This window comes from Triticum urartu, chromosome 4, assembly GCF_003073215.2.
Source record: "Triticum urartu cultivar G1812 chromosome 4, Tu2.1, whole genome shotgun sequence".
Lineage (NCBI taxonomy): Eukaryota > Viridiplantae > Streptophyta > Magnoliopsida > Poales > Poaceae > Triticum > Triticum urartu.
In genome coordinates this window covers 125,754,707-125,769,364 of record NC_053025.1, presented here as the reverse complement: position 1 = coordinate 125,769,364, position 14,658 = coordinate 125,754,707, and the positions used below count along the sequence as shown (strand labels likewise).

Sequence of the window (14,658 nt, the reverse complement as noted above, 5' to 3'; positions counted from 1 at the left end):
TCAGTTGGTGGATGTATATCAACTTCTGTAGGAATATTACAACCAATAAAAGCCTCATATTCGTCTTGCCTAGTGTTCTGTGTGGCTGCAGGGACCATTTGGTCTAAAGGCGCCTCAATGCTCAACACACTTGATGTTAAGAAGTCCATGCCTTCATTTGAGTGCTTTGCCTTTTGAATCAACTCTTCCATCTTATCACGTACAGTCGAAATCTTCTTTCTCGTGGCTGCATCTAGTGAATCTGTGGGCTTTTCTTCTAGTAGGTTCCCCTGTTCATCATAAACATTCTCCCTGCAAAGGAAATAAGATATTGTTAGTCCTATGATTTTGAAATTAGAATAAGAAATTGATTGGCATGCATTTTTTACCTCTTGCACCGTTTCTGCCATCTTTTCATAATGTAATAGTTGGGAAGTTCATTTTGGTTCTCAATCCTCAACGCTTGGATAATATGTCGACATGGAATACCGATTGACTCAAATAACTTGCACGGACAATTTGCTATCATGGTTGTAGTGTCATAGGAGACCTCCCTAACCTTACCAGATCGACCTCTCAGGGTCACCGTTTTTAACCCCACACCTTGTGTAATACCCTGAACACAACAATGATCTCTAGCAGCAATAACTTGTAGCTGAAATTTCTCGAATACCTCATATGTGAATACCTCACTACCTTGTTTCTCCATTGTCCATGGCGTAAATAGTTGTGGGGTGGTATGCATGCTTCTGTTGTCTGCCATTAATTCTTCCTCACGTTGGCATTCTAAAGCTGTGTCGAACCTAAGCCAGAACTCAACAAAAGCAAGCCTACGATGAATGAAACGGTTGAAAAAAGAATTTGCACTTTCTGACCTTGAAGTGGTTCGGAGCAAGCCCGCAAGAGATATATCCATAAAGTAGGCTGGTATCCATGTATCTCTAATGGTAAACCTCTTAGCTAACCACTCGTTATCCTCCAACCCAAAATCTGTAATGATGGAATTCCATTGTGACTCAAACTCACTTGCAGTTTCTGAACCCCAAACACATGAGTTCAACCTCGGCCAAAATTCAGAATCTTCCCTAATCAAAGGTCCAACTTTTTCAGGCACCTTTTCCATTATATGCCACATGCATAACCTATGCATAGTGGCTGGAAGAACTTTGTCAATACCATTCTTGATGCTAGCAGCTTCATCAGTTATGATGAGTCTAGGTGCTACCCCTCCCATTGCTTTTAGGAAGGTCTGAAATAACCAAATGTATGACTCATCCTTCTCATTTGATAAGAATCCAGCACCAAAAAAGACACTTTGTAAGTGATGATTAACCCCTGTAAATGGTGCAAATATCATGTTGTACTGATTAGTGGTGTATGTAGAATCGAAGGATATCACATCACCAAAGTGACTATAGTTCTTCCTGCTTGTGGCATCCGCCCAGAACACACGCACCAGGTTCCCCTCATCATTCACCTCAAAATCATAGAAAAATGTTGAATTCACTTCCTGCTTTCTAGCTAATTGGGCCACAAACATTTGAGCATCTGCGTCTCTGATTTTATACCTGAGTCCGCGATAGTAATTTTGCAAGTCCCTCTTTGTGCACCCAGCATTCGGAATTCCACCCTCGCTAACTTGCAGGAGCCTGTATGCCTGGGAGGTTCCAATGCTTGCCTTATGACATGTGTATAAAGTATTCTTTGCCCTCTCACTAACTCTACGATTGGATCTGATCAAATGACGCTTATCAGGTGATACAAGACCATGAACATGATGCTCAATCCATGAGTCTATCTTGTAGGTGTTCTCCCCACAAAGTCTAACAAATATATGAGCATCACAACCGCATCGCGTGTCTGTCTGCTTACGTCTTTTCCTCAAGGGGTCATTAATCTCCTTAATATCTTTTGACTTGAATCCTTCTCTACTACACATGAAACGCTTAGTCCGGACCACCTTATTCTCAATCTTTTTCTGCTGTCCGATACGAACGCCAAAACCTGATTGATGTGCATATGCCTTGTAGAACTTCTCCACGGCCTCGAGTCCTTCAAATGTCATACCCACTTTAGGCTTCAAATGCTCATCACATTCAGGCGTAAAAGAAGAAGACTGCAATGTCAAGAATAAATGGAAATAAGTAATTTCATGTGTTCAGTATTTTTTTGGCAAATGCATGCATAGTTTCAGTTAGTGCAAACTGACTTACAAAGAGAGGTATGGTTGTGTTCTTTTTGGGCGTACTAAATCCCCCGGGGCTCATATGCATTTGAATGTTATTGATTGGATCCATACTTCTGCACATGTAGCTACACAATTAGCCTTGCAAAATACACTATGTATACACAAGGACTGAATTTGTCGGTTGTTTTACCTCAAAGTTTTGATGCCCACGTGTCTATGATTGCAAGGGGTACTTGCTACTTGTCCGTGTCTAGTCGCCGCTGCAGCAGAATATTTCAGTTATACATGAGATGGATCAGATCGGGGAAGTACAAGCATGGGGCACTTGTTGGTGCTTATCTGGTTTGTGTTAAGTGTTAACATGGGAGTAGAGGAGCACGTAAAGGATTGGGATGCTACCTGCATGGGGGCGGCCGGGTGGGTGCCGGTGCACGTCAGGATCAAGTCGATCCAGATCAGACGTATGTGCAGTTCGGCGGCGGCGGCGGCGCACGACGCATACAGAAGTTGGGGTATTGTTGCAAAATTAAGTTGCTGCTTTTAGTCGGAGGGCGGGCGTGTAAGTGTAAAATTACCGCAAACTCTGATAATTCGTATGATTAAGATCGTGGGGGTGAAAAGAAAAGGGATACACGGACACACAAATAGCTCGGATTCACCGAGATATGCTGCCTTAGAAGATAGTGACCGGCCTAAAACCAATACAACTCAACCCACACAACATGGATACCACCGGCCAACCTGGCCACATGCTAACAGATGGCTACACATGTGAATAATTGACAACTCCAACTTTGAAGACGAGCTTCGCAAGGGAAATATGCAGGATTTGCGCTGATCATGCAATCCGCAAATGACCACCGAGTGTCTATCATCATCACCACCTGGACTCCCTCAGAAATCAACGCCCCCGAAACAGCCGCCTCGGCAAACCACATCGTTCACATGAATTGTAGACAACTTTGTTGCTGATGTGAATATCTCTGGATGTGATGTCCGTCATTCACATCTTATAGAATATATAACTCTGTGCTATCAAATTAGAATTTGTATATACATCTCATTATAGACAACAAAATATACCATGTTTTTCCTACTAAAAAGGATTAGATTTGTTACATACATTTTGTTTCAAACAGAACTCTATGTTACCAAATTTAATTGTGTATATACATCTGATTGTTGATAACAGGCCTTGTTTTTTTTCATATAAGAAAGATTACATTTGTTGTCATATGTGTGTACCTGTAACTATATCAACTAAACCATGTATTTCTTTTCATCGCTAACATGGAATCAGCAGGTCTCTGCGCCATTTGGCGCAACGGATGGTTTAGTTGAAGGTTCTTGCAGCATGAAACTATTTTCATCGACAACATGTCTTCAGCGGGTCTCTGCGCCATTTGGTGCAATGGGTCAACTAGTGGCCAATAAGAAAGGGAGATTGGGAGGGGAGGAGGGTGGTGGGGGCGGGGGCGCATACGACAACCAAGAGGAAAGAAAGAAAGCAAAAGAAAATGGTTTCCCGATTTATGATGCAGTCATTCTTGGCGTCATCCGGCTGCCGTTGCCGGGAGCGACTGCCCTGCCCTCGCCGCGACGACAAAAACATGGATGGATGGAGCAATCGGGTTGTCGCATTGTCCTCTCTCCGTCTCTCAAAATAAAAATAAAATTGCTAGTATGTGTCTTTCTTTCAGGATAATAAGTCTCATTTATATGGATAGGTATAAGTCATGTGACCAAACTAAAAAAAATATAACGCTAGCCTTTGCGCAAAGAAACATCAGTCAAAATGTAAAATTATAAACAAGACCAAGAAACTTCTTAGCTTGACACCAACGCCCGTCACCTATCTTTGACACCACCACAGTAGTCGCTAAAGGAAAAATGACGGGTCACCACCACGCCCGAGCTTGACGTGGCTCCGTCGCTGATATGCAGCTTTGCAGGCCTCCGAGGTGGCTTGTCAATGGAGGCAAAGCCATTGCCGTTAAACAAATCATAGCAGAGCAACACTCCGAACACTCCGTCGAACTCCAAATTTGGCTCCCCTGCATGACTAAGACGTAAGAGGAGGAAACCATACCTCCTTTCCACGATCCACCATCTTCTAGATGTCGCCGATGCAGGCCACAATCTGCGTCTGCTTCTGAACTACCTTCCAAAACTCCGCGTCGACTCTGGAGCAAACATCGTCGCACTGGCGGAGTCCGAGAACACATGTCCACCACGAGGATGTCGCCGCCATCGCACCACCCTTACTTGAACAGACTGGTTTCCAAATCTATCCCCAACGCGGAGCACCTCGTCGGAGAAGGATCCAAAGTTTTTTTTATTCGGCGTCGCCATCACCGTCGCAGAGAGCTAAGTCGATGAACAGCCCTAACCCTGGGCTACTAATGCTTAAAACGATCAACAAGCATGGATCTGACGATCCCCCTCACCCCCGACGACCTCGTCAGCGGAGGGGAGCCGCCAGAGGACGACGGCGGAAGGAGGCTCTCTGGCGGTGGAGGCTAGATCACCCTTGGGTGAAAGAAAATGATACCTGTCCAGTGGACATATGGATACACGACGGCGCTCTTATAGTAAATAAAAAAAGTGCTATGATCCTTATGATATAAATGTGACACGTATTACCATGTAAAAAATAAATGTTATTATTATTATATGTATACGTATACGTACATACCTGCGTGTTCCCCGTGGTACGTGAAAATGAAGAGGATCTCCACTTGCTGCATTCCTACCAGGAAAGCCTCGTTGGCTTTCACGATCGATGGCACCTTGTACTACTAGTATAAATAAAGAATGAGTTCATTACAGTACCTTGAAGTGGTCTTTTGTTTTCTTTCGCTAACGGAGCTCACGAGATTTTCTACGTTAAGTTTTGTGTTGTGAAGTTTTCAAGTTTTGGGTAAGGATTTGATGGATTATGGAACAAGGAGTGGCAAGAGCCTAAGCTTGGGGATGCCCATGGCACCCCCAAGATAATCTAAGGATACCAAAAAGCCAAAGCTTTGGGATGCCCCGGAAGGCATCCCCTCTTTCGTCTACTTCCATCGGTAACTCTAATTAGAGCTATATTTTTATTCACCACATGATATGTGTTTTGCTTGGAGCGTCTTGTATGATTTGAGTCTTTGCCTTTTAGTTTACCACAATAATCTTTGTTGTACACACCTTTTGAGAGAAACACACATGATTCGGAAATTATTAGAATACTCTATGTGCTTCACTTATATCTTTTGAGTTATATAGTTTTGCTCTAGTACTTCACTTATATCTTTTAGAGCACGGTGGTGGATTTGTTTTATAGAAACTATTGATCTCTCATGCTTCACTTAGATTATTTTGAGAGTCTTAAATAGCATGGTAATTTGCTTAAATAATCCTAATATGCTAGGTATTCAAGATTAATAAAAACTTTCTTATGAGTGTTTTGAATACTAAGAGAAGTTTGATGTTTGATGATTGTTTTGAGATATGGAGGTAGTGATATTAAAGTTGTGCTAGTTGAGTAGTTGTGAAATTGAGAAATACTTGTGTTGAAGTTTGCATGTCCCGTAGCATGCACGTATGGTAAACGTTATGTAACAAATTTGAAACATGAGGTGTTCTTTGATTGTCCTCCTTATGAGTGGCAGTCGGAGACGAGCGATGGTCTTTTCCTACCAATCTATCCCCCTAGGAGCATGCGCGTAGTGCTTGGTTTTTGATGACTTGTAGATTTTTGCAATAAGTATGTGAGTTCTTTATGACTAATGTTGAGTCCATGGATTATACGCACTCTCACCTTTCCATCATTGCTAGCCTCTTCGGTACCGTGCATTGCCCTTTCTCACATTGAAAGTTGGTGCAAACTTCGTCGGTGCATCCAAACCCCGTGATATGATACGCTCTTTCACACATAAACCTCCTTATATCTTCCTCAAAACAGCCACCATACCTACCTATTATGGCATTTCCATAGCCATTCCGAGATATATTGCCATGCAACTTTCCACCATCCCGTTTATCATGACACGTTCATCATTGTCATATTGTTTAGCATGATCATGTAGTTGACATAGTATTTGTGGCAAAGCCACCGTTCATAATTCTTTCATACATGTCACTCTTGGTTCATTGCATATCCCGGTACACCACCGGAGGCATTCATATAGAGTCGTACCTTGTTCTAGTATCGAGTTGTAATCATTGAGTTGTAAATAAATAGAAGTGTGATTATCATCATTTAATAGAGCATTGTCCCCAATAAAAAAAGAGGAAGTCCAAATAAAAAAAAGGCCCAAAAAAGAGAGAAATGAAAAGGGACAATGCTACTATCTTTTTTTCCACACTTGTGCTTCAAAGTAGCACCATGATCTTCATGATAGAGAGTCTCTTGTTTTGTCACTTCCATATACTAGTGGGAATTTTTCATTATAGAACTTAGCTTGTATATTCCAACAATGGGCCTCCTCAAGTACCCTAGGTCTTCGTGAGCAAGCAAGTTGGATGCACACCCACTAGTTTCTTTTGTTGAGTTTTCATACATTTATAGCTCTAGTGCATCCGTTGCATGGCAATCCCTACTCCTTGCATTAACATCAATCGATGGGCATCTCCATAGCTCATTGATTAGCCTCGTTGATGTGAGACTTTCTTTTTTTTGTCTTCTCCACATAACCCCCATCATTATACTCTATTCCACCCATAGTGCTATATCCATGGCTCATGCTCATGTATTGCGTGAAGGTTTATAAAGTTTGAGATTACTAAAGTATGAAACAATTGCTTGGCTTGTCATCGGGGTTGTGCATGATGAGAGCATTCTTGTGTGACGAAAATGGAGCATGACTTAACTATATGATTTTCTAGGGATGAACTTTCTTTGGCCATGTTATTTTGAGAAGACATAATTGCTTAGTTAGTATGCTTGAAGTATTATTATTTCTATGTCAATATTAAACTTTTATCTTGAATCTTGGGGTCTGAATATTCATGCCACAACTAAGAAGAATTACATTGAAATTATGCCTAGTAGCATTCCACATCAAAAATTCTGTTTTTATCATTTACCTACTCGAGGACGAGCAGGAATTAAGCTTGGGGATGCTTGATACGTCCCCAACGTATCTATAATTTTTGATTGCTCCATGCTATATTATCTTCTGCTTTGGACATTATTGGGCTTTATTACACACTTTTATATTATTTTCGAGACTAACCTATTAACCGGAGGCCCAACCCAGAATTGCTGTTTTTTTACCTATTTTAGGGTTTCGAAGAAAAGGAATATCAAATGGAGTCCAAACGGAATGAAACCTTTGGGAACGTGATTTTTGGAATGAACAAGATCCAGGAGACTTGGACCCTACATCAAGCAACCAACAGGGAGGCCACGAGGTACGGGGCGCACCTACCCCCCTAGGCGCGCCCTCCACCCTCGTGGGCCCCCTCTTGCTCCACCGACGTACTTCTTCCTCCTATATATACGTACGTACCCCCAAACGATTAGAAATGGAGCCAAAAACCTAATTCCACCGCTGTAACTTTCTGTATCCACGAGATCCCATCTTGGGGCCTGTTCCGGAGCTCCGCTGGAGGGGGCATCGATCACGGAGGGCTTCTACATCAACACCATAGCCCTTCCGATGATGTGTGAGTAGTTTACCTCAGACCTACGGGTCCATAGTTATTAGCTATATGGCTTCTTCTCTCTTTTTGGATCTCAATACAAAGTTCTCCCCCTCTCTTGTGGAGATCTATTCGACGTAATCTTCTTTTGCGGTGTGTTTGTTGAGAGCGATGAATTGTGGGTTTATGATCAAGTTTATCTATGAACAATATTTGAATCTTATCCGAATTCTTTTATGTATGATTGATTATCTTTGCAAGTCTCTTCGAATTATCAGTTTGGTTTAGCCTACTAGATTGATCTTTTTTGCAATGGGAGAAGTGCTTAGCTTTGGGTTCAATCTTGCAGTGTCCTTTCCTAGTGACAGTAGGGGCAGCAAGGCACGTATTGTATTGTTGCCATTGAGGATAACAAGATGTTTTTTTTTATCATATTGCATGAATTTATCCCTCTACATCATGTCATCTTGCTTAAGGCGTTACTCTGTTCTTATGAACTTAATACTCTAGATGCATGCTGGATAGCGGTCGATGTGTGGAGTAATAGTAGTAGATGCAGGCAGGAGTCGGTCTACTTGTCTTGGACGTGATGCCTATATACATGATCATACCTAGATATTCTCATAACTATGATCAATTCTGTCAATTCCTCAACAGTAATTTGTTCACCCACCGTAAAATACTTATGCTCTTGAGAGAAGCCACTAGTGAAACCTATGGCCCCCGGGTCTATCTTCATCATATTAATCTTCCAACACTTAGTTATTTTCATTGCCTTTTATTTTACTTTGCATCTTTATCATAAAAAATACCAAAAATATTATCTTGTGATATCTATCAGATCTCACTCTCGTAAGTGATCGTGTAGGGATTGACAACCCCTTATCGCGTTGGTTGCGAGGATTTATTTGTTTTGTGCAGGTGCGAGGGACTCGCGCGTAGTTTCCTACTGGATTGATACCTTGGTTCTCAAAAACTGAGGGAAATACTTATGCTACTTTGCTGCATCACCCTTTCCTCTTCAAGGGAAAACCAACGCAGTGCTCAAGAGGTAGCAGCCCCGCCGTCGTCCACCTCCCTGGTGCTCTCGGCGCGGCGTGGTCAACGTGGTCAAGAAACGGCTTCCATCAGATGTGGACTGTATGTGGAGAGGCTGACAGCTGGGTCCACGGCCGCAGCAAGGAAGTGCCTCCTTATTATGCGGAAAATAATTATTCCTGCACCTGACAGCGGGGACCCACCGGACGGGCCACCGTATTTCGTGATAAAAATGTTTCCCCCTGACTGCTGGGATCCATCAGCTACATCTTCGCATGCAAGGAAGTGCGTCCGAAAAAAAATGATTCACCCCCCTGACTGTTGGGACCCACCAGCTATATCTTCGCACGCAAGGAAGTGCCTAACAGTCGGGACCCACCTGGTCGAAGCATACGTAGCATTGTCATACTGGTCGCGAACGTGTACGTACATACTGGTCCATGTAGAGGCGCGCACGTGTCGTAGTATAGGCGTGCACGTAGCATGTACACGTACGTACAACGGCCAGTGTGCAAGAAAGAAAATACGGCCACGTACGTACATATGGGCAGGGTCTCGAACGCCTACTCGCGCATACGTACGACCAGGGCTCGTGTACATGGCTAGGTCGGAACGGAGAAACAACATCGTCGTCGTGTTCACGGGGAGCCAACCGGCTGGGTCAAAACGGAATGCGTCGTCGTGTTCAACGGGAGGGCTTGGACGGAACAGCCGATGGAAACGAGGCCTGGCGTACCGCACAACAGAGGAAACGGCCTTGTGTTCGACCGACCACGGTCGAAACGGGATCCTGTTCATCGGGAGGGGTCTGGCATATCGCAAAATAGAGGAAATGGACCTCCTACGGTCGAAACGGGGGTCCTGTTCTAGGGGTGTGGCGTACTGCAAAACGGAGGAAACAGACTTGTGTTGGAGCGCTACGGTCGAAACGGGGGTCCTGTTCATCGGGAGGGGTGTGGTGTACCGCAAAATGGGACTCCACGGGATACTGTTCATCTCCACCGTCGACCCCCTCCAGCCACCACGGGCTACTGTTCGTCCACCGTCGACCTCCTCCAGCCTCCACGTGTGACTGTTTATCCACAGGCTCCTGTTCATCCAGCCTCCACCGCGCGCTACTCCACCAGCTATTGTTCAACCAGCCCTCTCCGCGGGGTCCTGTTCAACCACCCCTCCACGGGCTACTGTTCATCCAGCCCTCCACGGGGTGGTCCTGTTCATCCAGCCCTCCACAGGGTCCTGTTCATCCAGCCCCAACCGGCTCGATCGATCAAGGTCCTGTTCATCCAGAAGCAACACCACGGGGTCCTATTCATCCACCCCCACCTGGAACTGTTCATTCAAACCCCCAGCAACACTCACTGTTCATCCAGAGGCAGCATCGATCGGCTTCAGTTAGGAGCAGTAGCAAAGTTATCGCTCAATCGGGTTCAGTTAACAGCCATCGATCGATCGCTCGGGTTCAGTAACGCGTAGCCTGCAGTGCAATCGCTCTGGTTCAGTAGGCGAATGCCTCACTCGGGTTCACTTAGAGCCCAACGCCTCGCACCCATGCGCGCGCGTGTACGAGAGAAACGCGCATCACTCGGCCCCGACCACCCACCGTAACCAGGAACACACCAATATTTTCCTCGCCCTCGCTTCTACCATAGTTTTTTCCATCATGGACGGCCCAAAGAATGTCATGCAGTTGCGTCTCCGGCCCGCCCAAGACGAAAAGCCCATTTTCTGTCATGATTTTTTGTCATAGAAGTAGGAGCCCACCACATCTATGATGATACCGGGTTTTGTCACAATTATCGTCATAGAAGTGTCATAAGTATGACAGAAAAAATTCGTTCAGCCCAAAATGTCACGGATGTGTCTTTTTTTGTAGTGATACATCTCATCAAAATATCGAACGAATACCAAATTCACATGACTACTTATAGCAAGACTTCTCCCATGTCCTCAGGAACAAACGTAACTACTCACAAATCATATTCATGTTCATAATCAGAGGGGTATTAATATGCATAAAGGATCTGAACACATGATCTTCCACCAAGTAAACCAACTAGCATCAACTACAAGGAGTAATCAACACTACTAGCAACCCACAGGTACCAATCTGAGATTTTGAGACAAAGATTGGATACAAGAGATGAACTAGGATTTGAGATAAGATGGTGCTGGTGAAGATGTTGATGGAGATTGAACCCCTCCCGATGTGAGGATGGATGGTGATGACGATGGTGATGATTTTCCTCTCCCGGAGGGAAGTTTCCCCGGCAGAACAGCTCCGCCGGAGCCCTAGATTGGTTCTCTCAAGGTTCCGCCTCGTGACGGCGGAGTTTTGTCCTGTAAGCTTTCTTATTATTTTTTCCTGGACGAAAGACCTCACATAGCAGAAGATGGGCATTAGAGGGCTGCCACAGGGCCCACGAGGCAGCGGGCGTGCCCAGGGGGGTAGGGCGCGCCCCCCACCCTCGTGGATGGTGGGTGGCCCCCCTCTGGTACTTCTTTCGCCCACTATTTTTTATATATTCTGAAACGTGCTCCCGTGAAGTTTCAGGACTTCTGGAGATGTGCAGAATAGGTCTCTAATATTTGCTCCTTTTCCAGCCCAGAGTTCCAGCTGCTGGCATTCTCCCTCTTCATGTAAACCCTATAAAATAAGAGAGAATAGGCATAAGTATTGTGACATAATGTGTAATAACAGCCCATATGCAATAAATATCGATATAAGAGCATGATGCAAAATGGACGTATCAAACCGCTCCATTTCCATGTCTCTGGCCTGGTAGCAAATTCCGTCCATCACCGGCATCCTCAAGATATCACGTTGGCAATGTTCTACTTTGTCGGGGACGTCAACTCCGCCAAGGATGCACTCGAGCCTGGCCACCACATCATCGGGATTGAGGTTGACACGGCCGCCGCGGGCAATGATGAGGCCGCAGGCTACCTGTGTTTTGACTGAAATGCAGAGGTCCTCTGCCCATTCCTTGCGGGGCATCGGTCTCTTGATGAGCACTAGTGACGATAGATCTTCGGGTGGGATGTCGATCATGTCGCCGAGCAGCTCTGGATCTTTTGCACGGTGGATGGCAAACTGCTCAACACACCTCCTCTGCAATATGTCGATTGTGCTCCCAAGGACTGTCACGCCAATATCGCTGCCGATCGGCCATGGTGCCTGCACCGGCCGATGAAGCTCTTGCTCCCCAACCTGCGCCGGCTCATTCTCCTCGCCGAAGATGTAATGCGGGTAGGCGTCGACGTTGAAGCTTTGGTCATTGCTTGGCATGCTTGGAATAACTAATGGTGGATGGGTGAGGATTAGATCTGCGCAGAGTGTCGTGGAGGTGCGTTGCCGCCTGGGTTATATGCAGCAAGCCATTAGCTGGTGGCGGGAAACCGATGAGGGAAGAGGCGTGGATTTTACAATTCACCCATGTGGAGCATGGGAAGCATTCGCTGGAGCGCGGGAAGACTAAGTGGAGCACACACACAACCTAAATACCGTATCCGGTGTCACGTGTTATTTACAACACAAGTGTTAACATAAGGAAACATATGTGTAACTTACTAATCATTGCACACGAGTACTCGCAGCCGCATCATGTGCGATAGTCCTAGCCACCGCAAGCAACTAGTTCGCATTTTTCAAAGTTTTTTGTACAGACGAATTCGCACATGAACAAAATGTATTAACCGTCTGTGTTGTAATTTCTCATCGCAAACAGTTCATCCGAGTCAGCTGTTTGCCACGTATCACACACATCTTGTTAAGTTGAACCGTTTCTATTGTGTTCGCTAATCGAAAATAGTTCGTCCGAGTGAACCGTATGCCCTATATCAGACACACCTTGATCTTGCTAACCATTTTTGTTGCACTCCCTAATAACAAACAGTTCGTCGAAGCAAACTGTATGCCATATATCACACACACATTGATATGGCTGCCCGTTTCTGTTGTTCTGCCACATCGCAAATAGTTCGAACGGGTTAACAGTGTGCCTTGAGTCGCACACACAACTAAAATATGAACCGTGTTTGATGGTCCGCCATCGCAAACGTTTTGCACCTTTTTTGATGGGTTTTTTACATCCCTGTTTGTGATTAATGCATCACACACAGTTTCGTCAAAGGGTCGCTGATCGTAGTGTGGCGTTAGCAGCATCTTGAAGTAGTGCTTGAGTGACATCTCATGAGCAACAATTCTACCCATGACTTCCGTTGGCTTGAGATCTTTGTAATTGGGCATCATTTGGATCAATGTGCACACAGTGTCATATTTTCCATCCAAGGCTCTTAGGATCTTCTTGATGATGAATATGTTGGTCATCTATTCACTTCCTAAGCCGACAATCTCATTTGTGATGAGGGCAAGCCTGGAATACATTTTAGCGACACCTTCACCATCCTTCATTTTGAACTTGTCAAGCTGACTTGAAGCACATCCAATTTGGATTCCTTGACGGAGTTGGTACCTTCGTGCATATCAATCAAAGTATCCCAATTTTCCTTTGCATTCTCAAGACGACTGATTTTGTTGAATTCTTTGGAGCACAATCCATTGAAGAGGATATCGCAAGCTTGAGCATTGTATTATAACATCTTCAATTCTTCAGAGGTTGCTTCACGATTTGGTTCTCCTCCATCGAAGAATTCACCTTGCAAACCAATACACACAATAGCCCAAACGGTGCGGTTATGTCCAAGAATATGCATTTTCATCTTATGCTTCCAACTAGCAAAATTAGTGCCATCAAAGTAAGGACCTCTACTGTGGTAATTTCCCTCGCTAGACGCCATACTCTACTAGGTTCTGAAACCAAGGCTATGATCACCAGAGCTATGGAAATCAAGGCAAATGGAGACCAAAGCTTTGATACCACTTGTAGGAACAAAAGTATGTCTAGAGGGGGTGATTAAACTACTTGACCAAATAAAAATCTAGCCTTTTCCAAATTTTAAGTCTTAGCAGATTTTAGCAACTTAACACAAGTCAAGCAATCAACCTACACATGCAATTCTAAAAGTATAGCAGCGGAATGTAAAACATTGCATATGAAGGTAAAGGGGAGGAGTTTGGAGGGAGCAAACGCAATGTAGACACGGAGATTTTTGGCGTGGTTCCAATAGGTGGTGCTATAGTACATCCATGTTGATGGAGACTTCAACCCACGAAGGGTAACGGTTGCGCGAGTCCATGGAGGGCTCCACCGACGAAGGGTCCTGATGTCTACTACACAACCTTCTTCTTGTAGACGTTGTTGGGCCTTCAAGTGCAGAGGTTTGTAGGACAGTAGCAAATTTCCCTCAAGTGGATGACCTAAGGTTTATCAATCCGTGGGAGGCGTAGGATGAAGATGGTCTCTCTCAAACAACCCTGCAACCAAATAACAAAGGGTCTCTTGTGTCCCCAATACACCCAATACAATGGCAAATTGTATAGGTGCACTAGTTCAGCAAAGAGATGGTGATACAAGTGCAATATGGATGGTAGATATAAGTTTTTGTAATCTAAAAATATAAAAACAGCAAGGTAGCAAGTGGTAAAAGTGAGCGTAAACGGTATTGCAATGCGTCGAAACAAGGCCTAGGGTTCATACTTTCACTAGTGCAAGTTCTCTCAAGAATAATAACATAATTGGATCATATAACTATCCCTCAACATGCAACAAAGAGTCACTCCAAAGTCACTAATAGCGGAGAACAAACAAAGAGATTATGGTAGGGTACGAAACCACCTCAAAGTTATCCTTTCTGATCGATCTATTCAAGAGTCCTTAGTAAAATAACATGAAGCAATTCTTTCCGTTCGATCTATCATAGAGTTC

At 44.4% G+C, this 14,658-nt stretch overlaps 1 protein-coding gene across 1 annotated transcript; it reads right to left on the bottom strand.

Moving 5' to 3' along the window:
• LOC125553675 (protein FAR1-RELATED SEQUENCE 5-like) lies at nt 1-2,364 on the bottom strand. The gene is made up of 2 exons (XM_048717424.1): nt 2,193-2,364; nt 1-2,095 (listed from the first exon to the last, which is right to left on the bottom strand). The coding sequence occupies exons 1-2, from the start codon at nt 2,286-2,288 to the stop codon at nt 365-367; spliced, it is 1,827 nt and encodes a 608-aa protein (XP_048573381.1). The 5' UTR covers nt 2,289-2,364; the 3' UTR covers nt 1-364.
• Nucleotides 2,365-14,658: the final 12,294 nt, after the last annotated feature.